This window comes from Haliotis rufescens, unplaced genomic scaffold (assembly GCF_023055435.1).
Source record: "Haliotis rufescens isolate VD_foot unplaced genomic scaffold, xgHalRufe1.0.p SCAF_147, whole genome shotgun sequence".
Lineage (NCBI taxonomy): Eukaryota > Metazoa > Mollusca > Gastropoda > Lepetellida > Haliotidae > Haliotis > Haliotis rufescens.
This window is the reverse complement of record NW_025963832.1, coordinates 334,928-351,989: the sequence shown is the minus strand read 5'-3', so window position 1 is coordinate 351,989 and position 17,062 is coordinate 334,928. Positions and strand designations below refer to the sequence as shown.

The 17,062-nt window shown below is 41.5% G+C and overlaps 1 protein-coding gene across 1 annotated transcript in view; it reads right to left on the bottom strand.

Annotated features, from left to right (window-relative positions):
- Positions 1 to 274: 274 nt before the first annotated feature.
- The window catches only part of LOC125379758 (fibrinogen beta chain-like), a 140,222-nt gene continuing 123,434 nt past the window's right edge, over positions 275 to 17,062 (bottom strand). The window contains exon 4 of the mRNA XM_048395803.1: positions 275 to 958. Within this exon, the coding sequence (XP_048251760.1) occupies positions 309 to 958 (650 nt within the window). The 3' untranslated portion in view covers positions 275 to 308. The remainder of the gene's footprint in view (positions 959 to 17,062) is intronic.

Sequence of the window (17,062 nt, the reverse complement as noted above, 5' to 3'; positions counted from 1 at the left end):
CCAATCACGTGTCTAATGTCTAGGTATTAGATAAGGTACACGCTTATCCTGTTTGCAGTATGTAACCACTCATCAGGTGCTTCTACGTGCAGTATATTTTCGGTTCATATTTTGGGGAGTCCAAATACGAATAAACAAATCCTTTATTACATTAAACATCAGTTGTAACTGCTGCAGTGCATTGTAATAACACATTTTATAGCAATGAAAACAGAACCAAATCTAAAGGATACAGAAATCAAGGAGTTTATTAGCAACACACTGTGCCTATGTTAGGAGTGAACAATTGCCCTTGGAGTGGCCCCCTATCAAAGAATGAGATCATCATCCACATACCAGTAAACATGTGCAAGGCCAATCTTGGCGATGTCCATTTTCTCCATTTCAACCACCCCAGTTCTGTTAACCGGCCAATACAGCCCATCCGGATCAAATTTCATCATTGTACATCCAATAGGGTTATGCCACCACGAAACGCTTTCAGCACGGGCACAGCCATTGACGTCATTGTCAAACGTCCCAAAACGTGCCCCATTCATGCTCTTGGTGGCGTCACCAACAGCCCCGAAACCATCCAGGTATTTATCATTGCTAAAGGTTACACTATCCCAGTGGCATGCATAGCCGTCAGCTTCTGAGTCAACACGGAAGTTTTTATAACGTACAATCCCTGCGTCTTTAACAAAACGAATCACCTCAACAACCAAGTTATACATACCCTGTTTAGTTAACTCGTGTAGGATTTCAAGGCCGATAAAATAATACATGCCGGGTAATATGGGAAAGCCGTGTTTCATCTGTTCCCATGACAGTGTATAATTTGCATTGGTTGCAAGGTTATATTCTGAAACCTCAATATCAAAGAGAGACGAAGATGTACATGGCCATTGGAAAACAAAGTCTGACTCTAGCGGCTGAATCAAGTATTCATCATTTCCAAGAGGTGTCTCCAAGCAATCTGAATTGAAAAAGAAAAGTGAATGAGATAAAAAGTCAATTAATTTAGAGATGCCTTGCTACAGAAATGTCTTAAATATCCGAACAAATTTCAGGGCAAAAGATATTGTGACAAGGAAAAAGAGAATCCGTTAAATGTTTTTTACTGCAGATGGTGGAATTATATCCCATGGGAAGAGTGAGTGAGTGAGTTAGAATTTAACGTCGCATCGACATTATTTCAGCCATATAGCGACGAGACCAAGTTAATATATTTACAATTTTGTTTTTTATGCAAAGTTTAATTAAAAAACAAGTTGTGAAACACACTTAAGCATACTATATTCAATGTCATATTTAAAAACAATTTCTGAAACATATTTGAGCATACCATATTTAAAAGCAATTTATGAAACATATTTGAGCATAACAATATCATGTATACAGTTTTAAAACACGGGCTATAGGCCACCAGTAACCAAAGCTAGGCCACCTCACTGGGGATCATGGGGATTTACAGTACCTCTGCTTCCTGCATGATACCCAGGCAGGATTACGTCATCACAGCTATTGGTGGTTGTGCACAATACTAGCCCATATTTAAAAAATACTCAGCAATGAGTTGGCTTAAAAAAAAAACACTTGTTGATGATAGTTACACCAATTATAACGATACTTTAACCCCCTGGACAGAGCCTTCAATAATGTCAGTTGATAATGGCATCACACCAAATTTCAAAACAAACATTTACTTATTCACATACATATCTAAAAGTCATTATACAGACCAATCTCCCTCAAACTGCCGACAACAAGACGCCCTCCGACACGGGGAAAGATATCTTGCAGATCCACGCTTTGATTGCGATTGCAAAGTCCAAACAGTCAAGCAATATATGCTTGACGGTGAACCTTTCATCACAAGGGATACACTTAGGAGGTATATGTCCCAAGCTGATATTCGTGTGTAAAGCGACTTTGGTCAATACGACATCGTCGCAAAACAACCTCGTCATGTCTTGACTGACAACCCAAGTTGTTGGTTTCGATTCATGTAGTTTGGAACTCGTGAAGAGCAACCTCCTCGTGGTGAGTGCTGGGTAACGCTAATAGCTCTTCCCCCGTGTGGACTCGGGGTAGAATTTGTCCACAGCACCCCATTGCTGGTCGTAAAAGACGACCGAATTGGGCAACCTGTTTGCCGTGGGTTCCGCCCCTGTGTCGTTGGAGGAAGGGATTCTGGTGGTTGAGGGCACTGGAGCCAGGAACCGGTGTTCCTTTTGCCCAACACATCACTTTGACCCTAACTCCACCTAGACGGGTGGTAGAATTCTATCAATCGGCTGGTCAGGCAAAGCCCTGTGCATAAAATTGTTCATACACACGTGATTTTTATAAATGTATTATTTTGACTTGGTTGTGTATAACATGCTTGAATTCTCAAACTATTAATGTAACAATTTGCCTAGAGTCTTAAGCCAAAAGGCGGTGGCTCATGGGCCAATCTTTTTGATGTTGACCTCCAAATTCGGTATGTATCCAACTTCTTGTCATTGGCCGAGCCAGCCTGGCATTTAATTTGGTATACAAATATTGCTATTTGCGTCATATTTGCTGGAGTATAACATCCCTGTATCCCTGGTGTTTGCTTCATGGATATCCTGTGCACCAAAAAAACGTTCTTTGTAACACTCCATGGTGGGCGGGGAGCAGGGGTGCTGAATTACTTTATTTCATCATGTCTCACCAATACCCTGGTTCAAACCGAACAAAACGTCGACATGTGGATCTAGATGACACTGATCAAAATAAAAAATAATCTCGTTGAATGGACTCCTGAGCACGACTTATTGTGTTCGAGGCAGCCGATAAGCAACCCTTGAAGCTTAATCCTTTTGCTATTTCAAAAGCTGTTTCGGGAATTTGCAGAGAAGTTAAAAATGTGACACGGCTTTGTGGTGGCGCTCTACTTGTTGAGTGTTCATGGAGACAGCAATCTCTGAATCTGCTATTTTTAACTACATTTGCAAATATTGAGGTTGCTGTTTCCGTGCACAAAACCTTGAATTCTTGCCGAGGCATTGTTCGAGACAGAGCTCGTTGCCTGTCCGACATGACAGAGCAAGAAATTACAGATGAATTGACAAGTCAAGGGTAACTGCAGTTAAGCGTTTTACTATGAAATCTAGAGACGGTGACACCATCCCGTCAAACACCTGTATGCTAACATTTGCACTGTCGACCCTTCCTAAATCTATTAAAGCTGGTTATCTCAACATCGGAGTGGAGGTGTATGTCCCCCATTGGCTCGATTTTTCAAGTGCCAAAAGTTTGGACATGAATCAAAATCTTGTGTTCACTCTGTCGACTGTACAGCTGAAATAAAATGTGCAAACTGCAAAGCTCAACATCTGGCTTCATCAAGATTATGTCAAGAATGGCAAAAAAAATCAAAAATCCTGAAACTCAAACATGAGAACAATATCTCGTTTTACGAAGCTAAGAAGCTTATTGAAAATCAATCTCCTCAAACTCCACTAACCAGAACCTATTCTGCTGCTACAGCTATCTCTGCACCTTCAACTCCTCCAACAATAGGCACTCGTGAAGAGCAACCTCCCCGTGGTGAGTGCTGGGTAGCGTTAATAGATCTTCCCCCGTGTGGACTTGGGGTAGAATTTGTCCACAGCAACCCATTGCTGGTCGTAAAAGGCGACCGAATTGGGCAACCTGTTTGCCGTGGGTTCCGCCCCTGTGTCAGTGGAGGAAGGGATTCTGGTGGTTGAGGGCACTGGAGCCAGGAACCTGTGTTCCTTTTGCCCAACACACCACTTTGACCCTAACTTCACCTAGACGGGTGGTAGAATTGGCCCGATTCTATCAATCGGCTGGTCACGCCATGCCCTGTGCATGGAAAGCACGCATACTTACTAATATATATCTTACCAAAAGTGTTCTCGTACTGAACATTGATACAACTAGTTATATCATCAATTGTTGCCTCGAGTCCTATGCCAGAAGGCGGTGGCTCATTGGCCAGTCTGGCTTTATTAACCTCCTGGTTCTGTTTGTCTTCAGTTTGTAGTCAAGGGCCGAACCAGTCTGACTTTATATCTGTTTGACAGAAACAGCTACCTGCGTTGATATTGCTTGAGTATCACACCTCTGTAGCCCTGGTGTTGCATGATGGCTTCCTCTGTGCACCGTCCTTGTTGACACTGGATGGTGGGTGGGGAGCAGAGGTGCTGAATAAAATACTTCTACCATGGCTCATCACAATTCATCTGGTTCTATCAAAACAAACAAACGTCGTCATGTCGATTCTTATTCGTCTGATGAAGAAGTATCACATGAGATTGCAGATTCTTGGCCAAGATTTATTGTCATCGCATATTGTCATCGCATCTGTCGATGGCAGTCCACTTAAACTAAATCCTTTTGCCATCTCTAAGGGCATCCAAAGTGCCTGTGGAGAGGTAACAAATGTCACTCGTCTTCGTTGTGGTTCCATCCTTGTGGAATGTGCACGGAGACAACAATCTGTCAATCTGCTGGGTCCACAGCAGTTTGTTAACACCAAGGTTGTTGTTTCGGTGCACAGGACACTGAATTCCAGCAGAGGCACTGTCCGTGACTGCGCTCGATGTCTTTCTGATATGACAGAAGATGAGATTGTTTCCGAATTAAAGCACCACGGAGTCACTGCTGTTTACCCGTAAATCTGAAGATGGCATTATCATTAACACTCAAACATATCTTTTCACTTTCTGCCTTGGAAAAATTCCAACATCTATCAAAGCTGGTTACTTTAACATCAGAGTGGAGGTTTATGTTCCAAATCCACTCCGGTGTTACAAGTGTCAAAACTTTGGACACAGGGCCAAAACTTGCACTCGCAAGGCAAGGTGCTTCCGTTGCAGTGGGACTCATGAGAGTTCTGAGTGCACAAATCAGATCAAATGTGCCAACTGTGACGGTGAGCATGTGGCCTCATCCAAATCCTGACCAATATTTATCCGTGAATCTCAAATATTAAAGATAATGTTTCTTATTAAGAGGCAAAAAAATTGGTTCAAATTCCGTCACAAACCCCTTCCAATAAAACCTATTCTGCTGCAGTCTCTTCTCCAACTCCAGCCATCACTGCCAAGACCGTGTCTACTTGCTGCCAAACTGATATCTCTTGGGTCAACGATGACCAGTTTATTTTCCATGAAGCTACTGAGATATCTAAAACGCAATCCTCATCTGCTTCCCGGACAGAAACTCAGAAAATGCCATAAACACAGAATCTGCAATCTAAATCACCAGAACTTGATAGTATTAAGGTTACTTCAAAAGTGGCACTCGTGAAGAGCAACCTCCTTGTGGTGAGTGCTGGGTAACGCTAATAGCTCTTCCGCCGTATGGACTCGGGGTAGAATTTGTCCACAGCACCCCGTTGCTTGTTGTATGAGGCGACCAAATTGGCCACCGTTGGTTCCGCCCCTGTGTCGGTGGAGGAAGGGTGTCTGGTGGTTGAGGGCACTGGAACCAGGTGTTCTATTTGCCCAACACACCACTTTGACCCTAACTTCACCTAGACGGGTGGTAGAATTGGCCCGATTCTATCAATCGGCCGGTCACACCAAGCCCTGTGCATAAAATCGTGTATGCACTCACGTGATTTTTTATAAATGTATTATTGAGACTTGGCCATGTAAAACATGTTTAAATTATCAAATAATCTATGTCACAATTTGCCTAGAGTCTTATGCCAGAAGGCGGTGGCTCATGGGCCAATCTGGTGATGTTGACGTCCGAATAATATATGTCTCCAACTTCTGTCATGGGCGGAACCAGTCTGGCTTAGAGTTGGTAGATAAATGTAGCTATACGCGTCATATTTGTTGGAGTATAGAACCCCTGTATCCCTGGTGTTTGCATCTTGGATATCCGTTGCAATGTGACACCGTCCTTGTTGACGCTCCATGGTGGGTGGGGAGCGGGAGTTCTGAACTACTTTCTGTCATCATGTCTCTCCCACAACTTGGTTCCAATAGAAATGAAAAAAAGAGAAGACTAGAAATTGACAATTCAACGGACAGTGTATCTCAAAACATAGATTCGTGGTCTAGATTTCTTGTGATTGAGGCCAAAGATCAACTGCCCCTTAAACTCAACCCTTTTGCGATTTCAAAAGCTGTTTCTGGGATTTGTGGCGAGGTTAAGAATGTCACGCGTCTCCGTGGTGGTTACCTCCTGGTGGAATGTTTGCGGAGACAGCAATCTCTCAATCTTTTGTCAATCAGTACATTTGCTAATGTTGAGGTTGCTGTGTCCGCACACAGGACATTAAACTCTTGCAGATGTATTATTCGCGACAGAGCTCGTTGCCTGGCTGACATGTCAGAAGATGAAATCACTGCTGAGTTGGAGGATCAGGCTGTCACGGCTGTTAAACGCTTTACCGTCAGTAAAGAGAGTGGCATTCAAAATACAAATACATATATGTTGACCTTTGCACGCTCATCTATTCCCCAATCTATTAAAGCAGGTTATAACAACATCGGAGTGGAGGTGTATGTCCCAAATCCACTCTGATGTTTCACTTGTCAACACTTTGGTCATGGTTCAAAATCATGTCGTAACTCAGTGGTTTGTTATCGCTGTGGTGGTGATCATGATGGCACCAGTTGTACAAATGACACCAAATGTACTAACTGTGGCAATGACCATGTCGCCTCATCCAAGTCTTGCCCTGTGTGGCAGACAAAATCTAAAATAATCAAAATTAAATGTGAACAAAACATTTCCTACAATGATGCAAAACAACTTGTAAAAAAACAGTCAACAACTCCCTCAACTTTGAATTATTCTGCAGGTGTATGTCCCCAATCCACTCTGATGTTTCACTTGTCAACACTTTGGTCATGGTTCAAAATCATGTCGTAACTCAGTGGTTTGTTATCGCTGTGGTGGTGATCATGATGGCACCAGTTGTACAAATGACACCAAATGTACTAACTGTGGCAATGACCATGTCGCCTCATCCAAGTCTTGCCCTGTGTGGCAGACAAATTCTAAAATAATCAAAATTAAATGTGAACAAAACATTTCCTACAATGATGCAAAACAACTTGTAAAAAAACAGTCAACAACTCCCTCAACTTTGAATTATTCTGCAGGTGTATGTCCCCAATCCACTCTGATGTTTCACTTGTCAACACTTTGGTCATGGTTCAAAATCATGTCGTAACTCAGTGGTTTGTTATCGCTGTGGTGGTGATCATGATGGCACCAGTTGTACAAATGACACCAAATGTGCTAACTGTGGCAATGACCATGTCGCCTCATCCAAGTCTTGCCCTGTGTGGCAGACAAAATCTAAAATAATCAAAATTAAATGTGAACAAAACATTTCCTACAATGATGCAAAACAACTTGTAAAACTTGCAGCTGTTTCCCGTCCTGTCGCTACTTCCTCTATTCATTGTCAGACTGATTTGTCTTGGATTACGTCTGATCAACCTGTTCCAACCATATCAGTTACTCCACCAAAGTCAGTTGAACATCAGCCTAGTTACTCAATCACTTACTCTACAGCAGAAACTCAGACCAGTAATCAGAATGTGGGTCAATCTGACCCAGCTGTTACAGCACCAGCCGTTGACATTGTACACACATACAAAAAAGGAAAGAAAAAACTGAACAGACAAGCTGCCAGGGTACCCTCTCCACTAGAGGTACCAGTTCACAACTCCTTGAACTTCTGAACATGGAGGTAACTCCGTCTTTGGAGACCAGAAGGAGTTCCTCTCCCTCACGTCCGCGTGGGAGATCACCAATTGAGCAACCATGACTCACTCATCAAATTTAATTCAATGGAACTGTAGGGGACTTATTATATTATTATAATGATTTACAACTCTTAATCCAGGATTTTAAACCAACTGCAATATGTTTACAAGAAACATATTATAAAGACACTGACAAATTAGATATTAGAGGTTATACCTCCTACAATTTCTTTTCACCTCCAGGTGCTAAAGCCACTGGAGGTTCCACAATTTTAATGAATCACGGCGTCATCCATAGCCCCGTTCATATTACTACTCCCCTTCAAGCTGTTGCAGTCCGTGTAACTTTGCACATAGTTTTTACTTTGTGCTCGTTATATACTAGCCACATAAAGAAACTGTGCACAGAGAAAATATATTCTGGATTGAAATACAACACAGCAAGAACAAAATAATGCAGACGCTGTAGCAGCTGAATGATCGGACCATAAGAAAATGTCAACGGGACCTGAACAACATCTGTTACGATGACGTCAGAAGATCAAAATGGAGTAGAGGGTCAAACGACAAAGTCACAAAGTCAAAAACGGGTATGACCACCCTGTGCGTGAATCACAGCAGTGGATCGGCGACGCATGGAGTCCACCAAATGGGCATGGAAGGCCTGGGGAATGGCCTGCCATATCCTCCTCAAATCCTGTGCCAAGTCACGGATGTTATCTGGAGGATGTGGAAGACGACGCAGACGGCGCTCCATTCCATTCCACACATGCTCTATTGGGGAGAGATCTGGAGAAATTGCAGGCCATGGCAGTAACATGACATTGTTATGGTGAAGGAAATCCAATGCGACCCTAGCCGTGTGAGGACGAGCGTTGTCCTGTTGAAATGTCAATCCCGGGCCATGACGTTGCAGGAAAGGAATGACCACAGGCCTCAGAATCTGATCTCTGTAGCCAACACCAGTGAGATTGCCCTGAACAACCACCAAAGGGGTTCGGTGCCGTGCTGTTATCCCACCCCAAATCATCACAGAGCCACCTCCAAAACGATTCCTCTCCACAATACAGTTGCGTGCATAACGTTCTCCCAAACGCCGGTAGACACGTTGGCGCCCGTCACTGTGGGAAATGTTGAACCTCGATTCATCTGTAAAGACAACATTTCTCCACCATATTCGAAGTTGGCGAACATGATTTCGACACCATCTTAGACGGTTGACTCGATGACGGTGTGTCAGGATGGGACGTATGGCAGGGCGTCGTGGTCGAATCCCGTACTGACGTAAACGATTCCTGACAGTGTTGGGATGGATACGGCGCTGTCAAGGAATTGTCTGGGACGTCGTTACTGCCGCTTGGAACCTGTGTCTGAGATGTGTAAATCGAATCCATCTGTCCTGTCTTGGCTTCGTTACTCGGGGACGTCCTGAACGTGGGTGGTCGGCAACGTCATTTGTGTTCTGATAACGCCTCACCAATGCCGATACCGCGTTACGATGGCATTAGAAATGTGTCGCCACCTGTTGTTGCCTCATTCCCGCTCGGGCACTCGTGAAGAGCAACCTCCTCGTGGTGAGTGCTGGGTGGCGCTAATAGCTCTTCCCCCGTGTGGACTCGGGGTAGAATTTGTCCACAGCACCCCATTGCTGGTCGTACAAGGCGACGAAATTGGGCAACCTGTTTGCCGTGGGTTGCGCCCCTGTGTCGGTGGAGGAAGGGATTCTGGTGGTTGAGGGCACTGGTTCCAGGAACAGTGTTCCTTTGCCCAACACACCACTTTGACCCTAACTTCACCTAGACGGGTGGTAGAATGGGCCCGGTTCTATCAATCGGCTGGTCATGCCATGCCCTGTGTATGGTACACATTCATGTTAATTATGTTCTGTATTTTTGAATACTGTAAATGAATGTTTTCATTGAAAATTATATGTACAAATTTGCCTAGAGTCCCATGCCTGAAGGCGGTGGCTCATGGGCCAATCTGGTAATGTTGACCTCCAAACTCAGTATGTATCCAATTTCTTGTCATGGGCAGAACCAGCCTGGCATCTATTTTGGTATACAGATATTGCTGTTTGTGTCATATTTTCTGGAGTATAACAACCCTGTAGCCCTGGTGTATGCATCTTGGAGATCCGGTGCTTTGCAACACTGTCTATTATGATACTCCGTGGTGGGTGGGGAGCAGGGTTGCTGAATCACTTCAACATAATCATGGCTAACTCACACTCTGGTTCAAAAAGACGTCATTTGGACTCTAGTTCTTCTGATGAAGCTGATACTCTTCCTGATTCCTGGGCTCGATTCCTTGTGATCGAAGCCACAGATCATGAACCACTAAAACTAAATCCCTTTGCTGTATCCAAAGCAATTCATGGATGTTGTGGAGAAGTCAAAAATGTCACACGACTGCGTACTGGATCTCTTCTGGTTGAATGCTTGAGGAAACAGCAATCTCTAAATTTATTATCAATCACACACTTTGCTAATGTTGAGGTTGCTGTTTCTAAGCATAGAACATTGAACTCTTGTCGTGGCATTGTTCGCGACAGGACACGTTCACTTTCAGACATGTCTGAAGATGAGATTGTTTCGGAACTCAAACATCAAGGAGTACTATCTGTCAAACGTTTTACCCGTAAGGATGACAAGTCAAATATCATTCAAACAAACACCTATTTGTTCACCTTTGCCCGTCCATCGGTTCCACAATCAATAAAAGCAGGTTATGTCAACATCGGAGTGGATGTGTATGTCCCCAATCCACTCCGATGCTACAAGTGTCAAAAGTTTGGTCACGGTTCGAAAACATGTAGACGCCCCATGGTTTGTCATCGTTGTGGTGGCAACCATGAGAGTATGGATTGTACTAAGGATCTAAAGTGTTCAAACTGTGCAGGCCAACACATGGCCTCTTCTAAATCCTGCCCTGTATATCAAACAGAAACCCAAATACTAAAACTGAAATGTGAAAAAAACATCTCTTTTGCAGAGGCTAGGGAGCTTGTTGCCAGTCAATCAACATCTCCTTCAACTCTGAATTATTCTGCTGCAGTGACCAAATCTGCTAAAAAATTCTCATCTGTACTGTGTCAGACTGATTTGACATGGGTCAATTCAAATCGACCTGTTCCAAGTACTTCTGTCACTGCTATCACTGAACGTAACTCCACATCAATATCATATGGTGTTCAGGCTGAAACTCAGACTTCGTCTGAAGCATCTCCTGAAGCTGCTACTGAAACTTCTCCTGCAGCATTGCCGGAAACATCTCCTGAAGAACCATCTTCTCTGGAACGAAAATCATCTAAAAAACAAAGAAAAAAGTTAAATAGAAATCAATCACCCAGTACCCCCTCTTCTTCGGAAGTAACTACTCACAACTCCTTTAGTGCTTTAGACATGGAGGTGACTCCATCGTCAGACAGTAGCGAAAGGAGTTCTTCTTCCTCACGTTCACGTGATAGATCTCCCATTGAGCCACCGTGAATCAATCATCACATTTAATACAATGGAACTGTAGAGGACTTAAGACTAATTATAATGATTTACAACTTTTAATTCAGGATTTCAAACCATCGGCGATATGTCTTCAAGAAACATATTACAAAGACACTGATCAATTCGATATAAGAGGTTATACCTCCTACAATGTCTTTTCACCTCCAGGGGCAAAAGCCACTGGAGGTTCTTCAATATTCATGAAAAACGGCGTTATCCATAGCCCTGTTCAACTTGCTACTCCTCTTCAAGCTGTTGCCGTCCGTGTAACCTTACACATAGTTTTTACTTTGTGTTCGCTCTATATTCCACCATCTTCTTCCCTTCGACAGTCTGAACTTCAGGCTCTTTATGATCAACTCCCCAAGCCCTGTATTATTATGGGTGATTTAAATGGGCACAATCCACTCTGGGGTAGTGTTCAGACAAATAACAAGGGTAAACTTTTGGAAGATTTCATTTCAAACAACGACTTGTGTATACATAATGATGGTTCAAACACATATCTTCATCCCGGTACAGGTACCTACTCTGCTCTTGATTTATCACTCACTCACTCTGATTTATTAAACGAATTTGAATGGTCCGTCCACGACGACCTCTGTGGCAGTGATCATTTCCCTACCATTTTAAAACCTGTCTTACCTTCAGATGTTCCACCTTCAACAAGATGGAACTTCACTAAGGCCAACTGGCCTTTATTTGAAATGCTCGCATCCAAAAAATTGAAGACTGACCTATTTATTGACGTGACTGATCCTGTGCAATTATTTTCTGATGAATTAAACAAAATCGCTGATGAATGTATTCCTAAGTCCTCTACAAATCCACACATCCGTAAACCATGGTTCAACAATGACTGCAAACAAGCTAGGAAGGCACGGAAACAGGCTGAACACTATTTCCGTCGCCATCCAATGGTCCATAATTTGAATAAATATAAAATCTTAAATGCTAAAGCCAGGCGTACGTTTAAACAAAATAAACGGCAATCTTGGCAACATTATGTTTCCAAAATAAACTCACGAACGCCCATGTCCAAGGTATGGAACATGATACAGAAAATTAAAGGTAAGGGTTCTAAAAGTAGTGTCCACCATCTTAAGTCTGGGGATGACCTTATAACAAATAAATCGGATATTGCTAATAAACTCGGTGAAACGTTAGCAAAACATTCTTCTTCCTCAAATTATGTCCCTCAATTCCAAAAATTTCAAAAACAGCAGGAAAAGAAAACTATAACTTTTAAATCTGATAATGGGGAAGATTATAATGAAATATTTTCGATCCATGAACTTCATACTGCTCTTGGACAAGCTCATGATACTGCTACAGGAGCTGATAATGTACACTACCAACTCCTGAAGCACTTGCCAGAACCGTGTTTAGAAACCCTTTTGTTGATTTTTGATGATATATGGACAACAGGTAAGTTTCCTTCTTCCTGGCGTGATGCCATAGTAATACCCATACCGAAACCTGGACGGGATCACAGTGATCCCTCAAATTATAGACCCATTTCATTGACCAGTTGCGTTTGCAAAACCATGGAACGCATGGTCAACAATAGATTAACATGGTACTTGGAATCAAATAATTTAATTACAAATATTCAGTGTGGCTTTCGAAAGAATCGAAGTACCGTTGACCATTTAGTACGGTTAGAATCATTTGTGAAAAATGCAATCATTACTGACCAGCATGCAGTGTCTATCTTTTTCGATCTAGAAAAAGCGTATGACACAACGTGGAAACACGGGATTTTAAAGGATTTACATGATTTTGGATTGAGAGGCCGTTTGCCTGAATTTATATCCAAGTTTTTAACTGGCAGACAATTTCAGATCCGCGTGGGCTCTACCCTGTCTGATCATTATCATCAGGATCAGGGTGTCCCACAAGGCAGTATTTTGTCTGTCACTTTATTTAGTATAAAAATAAATAGTCTTTCAAAGGTTTTAAGTGATTCAGTAGATGGATCACTTTTCGTGGATGATTTAAATGTTTCTTGTCGAGGAAAAAATATGCATACAATAGAGAGGCAGTTACAAATCTGTCTCAATAAAATTCATAAATGGTCCCTCGAAAACGGGTTTAAATTTTCGAAATCAAAAACTAATTGTATACATTTCTGCAGAAAATATAAGCCGCATAAGGACCCTGAGCTCTATTTAGATGGCACCCATATCAAAATTGTTAAAGAGGCCAAGTTCTTGGGCCTTATTTTTGATAGTCATTTAACTTTCCTTCCGCATATTAATTACCTTAAAGCTAAATGCCTGAAGGCACTCGATTTGTTGAAAGTAGTTTCAAATTCTAAGTGGGGAGGTGATCAAACAACCCTCCTACACTTGTACAGGTCATTGATCCGTTCAAAACTCGATTATGGCTCCATCGTCTACGGTGGAGCCTGCAAAAGTAACTTAAAAAAACTCGATACTATCCATCATCAGGGCCTAAGGCTTTGCCTTGGAGCCTTTAGGACGTCACCAATTCACAGTCTGTATGTAGAAGCGGATGAACCTTCTCTTAAACAACGCCGTCTGAAATTAGCATTACAATATGTCACTAAATTATATTCAAATCAGTCAAATCCAGCTTTTAATTGCATCTTTAATCCTCTTTACCAAGATATTTATAATAAAAAAACGTCTCTTGTTCCACCACTTGGAATCAGAATCCAGTCTGCCATGTCTGCCGCTAATATTAAACTGCAATATATAGCTCCCTTTCAACTGTTTTCATCACCTCCTTGGCAAATGGTAAGGCCAGTAGTTGATCTCACATTAACCAAATTAAAAAAATCTGAAACAAATCAACTAATTTATCAACAACAATATAATGAATTAAGGAGCACTTATGATACTTACAATTCCATATTTACAGATGGATCCAAGGATGGTGACGCTGTTGCCAGCGCCACTGTCATTGGATCCAGAACCATATCAACTAGATTACCGAATGACAGTTCCATTTTTACAGCAGAATCGGATGCAATATTAACTGCTCTCAAATATATCAATAATAAATCTAAACATAAACGGTTCATTATCTTTTCTGATTCACTTTCCTGTCTTCAGGCAATTAAGAATATATCTTGTAAACATCCACTTTTACGTGAAATTATAGAACTACATAATGATCTTGCTACTGGCCAATACGACATCGTCTTTTGTTGGTTACCAAGCCATGTTGGTATCACTGGTAACACAATGGCTGATGCTGCTGCTAAAGCAGCACTCACCAAATCTGTGACACCACTTCTCATCCCCTATAGTGATTATAAACCTATCATTAGATCTTACATCCGTGATCGGATGCAAAAAAAGTGGGACACCCAAGTCGGTATCAATAAATTACATGCAATTAAACCAAATATCGGTTACACCTACTTGGGTTGTCAGTCCAGATTTGAGGAGGTCATAATACGACGATGTCGTATTGGCCATAGCAGGTATACAAATGAATTTTTATTAAAAGGTGAGGATCCTCCATTTTGTATCCCTTGTGATGAGAGAATCACCGTCAAGCATGTCCTGCTTGATTGTGTTGATTTTTCCATCACAAGGGATAAATATTTCAAAGTTTCATCCTTAAAGGATCTTTTTAGTATCAATGCTCGTTTAATTATTGCCTTTTTAAAAGAAATTGAATTGTTACATAAATTTTGATTGATATGTTTTGTATATAATATAGTTTTTATACTTGGTAAAATAAATTTGATGACTGAGATTGTTAGTGGCTGTATCCTTGAAGGGGGTTGAAGTAACGTAAAATTATTGTCCCCCTGAGAGGATATGTAAGACCACATCATTCAAAGTACATTTATTCTTGCCACAGTTTTAGACGTAGAATATTTGTTTATTTTAAGTGTTGGCTAAATTGCATATAATCACCAGCGGCTGAAGGGATGGTGTAAATCCTGCTGGGGAGTCGTGCAGGTAGCAAAAGTATTGTAAGTCCCCACGGTCCCCAGTAAGGTGTCCTAACTTTGGTTGCTGGTGATCTATAGCCCATTTTTATATTGTATTGTTGATTGAAAATGTATTCTTTTAAATGTTCTCAACTAGTTTTAAAATCCAAACTGTGATACTCTAGTTATTTTTACTGTCCTTCGATGACAGATATTTAATCCATTCAAATCTTTGTATTTTATATCAGTTCTCGTCACGATATGGCTGAAATACTGCCGATGTGACGTTAAATATTAACTCACTCACTCACTCATTCCCGCTCGGATCATTCCAATGGCTTCATGACGCTGTGCAGCTGTCAATCTTGGCATGATTTGCTTGTGATATGCTTGTGTCTGCGCGTGATAAGTTTTGAATTTTTGAATGACCACAGATCATGCTTTCCAAAGTGACAGCGAATTTTGAGTTGCACATGCTGTGTACAGCTGCACAGGATGCATGTGCAGTAACACATTGCACTTCCATAGGCCCCCATAAATGACGTCATATCGTATGGCACGTGCATGAGCGTTTGAATGTCTCCAATAATTGCTGTGTTCAAACCTATCTTTCATATATGGACGGTGTGCCTATATATCTATATTTTCTCCGTGCACAGTTTCTTTATGTGGCTAGTATATATTCCACCATCTACTTCTCTCCGACAGTCTGAACTTCAAGCTCTCTATGATCAACTCCCATAGGCCTGTGTTATTCTGGATGATCTAAATGGGCACAATCCACTTTGGGGTAGTGTTCAGACAAATAATAAGGGGAAGCTTTTGGAAGACTTCATTTTCAACAATAACTTATGTATTTTTAACGATGGTTCAAACACATATCTACATCCTGGTACAGGTACCTACTCTGCTCTGGATTTATCAGTTACAGATTCTGATTTATTAAACGAATTTGAATAGTCCGTCCATGAAGACGTCTGTGGCAGTGATCATTTCCCAACTATTTTAAAACCTGTCTTACCTTCAGATGTTCCTCCTTCCACAAGATGGAACTTCACTAAGGCCAACTGGCCTTTGTTTGAAATGCTTGCATCCAATAAAATAAAACCTGCTTTGTTTCTTGACGCATTTGTTCCTGTACAATTATTTTCGGATGAATTAAACAAAATAGCAGATGAATGTATTCCTAAGTCCTCTACAAATCCACACATCCGTAAACCATGGTTCAATAATGACTGCAAACAGGCGAGGAAGGCACGGAAAAAAGCTGAGCACTATTTCTGTCGCCATCCCATGGTCCATAATTTGAATAAATATAAAATCTTAAATGCTAAAGCCAGGCGTATGTTCAAACAAAATAAACGCCAATCTTGGCAACATTATGTTTCCCAAATAAACTCACGAACGCCCATGTCCAAGGTTTGGAACATGATACAGAGAATTAAAGGTAAGGGTTCAAAATCTGGCATCCACCATCTTCAGAATGGGGATGAACTGTTAACAAATAAACTGGATATTGCAAATAAACTAGGTGAAACGTTAGCAAAACATTCTTCTTCCTCAAACTATGTCCCTCAATTCCAAAAAAATTCAAAAACCGCAGGAAAAGAAAACTATAAATTTTAAATCAGATAATGGGGAAGATTATAATGAAATATTTTCGATCCATGAACTTCATACTGCTCTTGAACAAGCTCACGATACTGCTACAGGAGCTGATTATATACACTATCAACTCCTGCAGCATTTACCAGAACCGTGTTTAGAAACCCTCTTGTTAATTTTTGATGATATATGGACATCAGGTAAGTTTCCTTCTTCCTGGCGTGATGCCATAGTTGTACCAATACCGAAACCTGGACGGGATCACAGTGATCCCTCAAATTATAGACCCATTTCATTGACCAGTTGCGATTGCAAAACCATGGAAC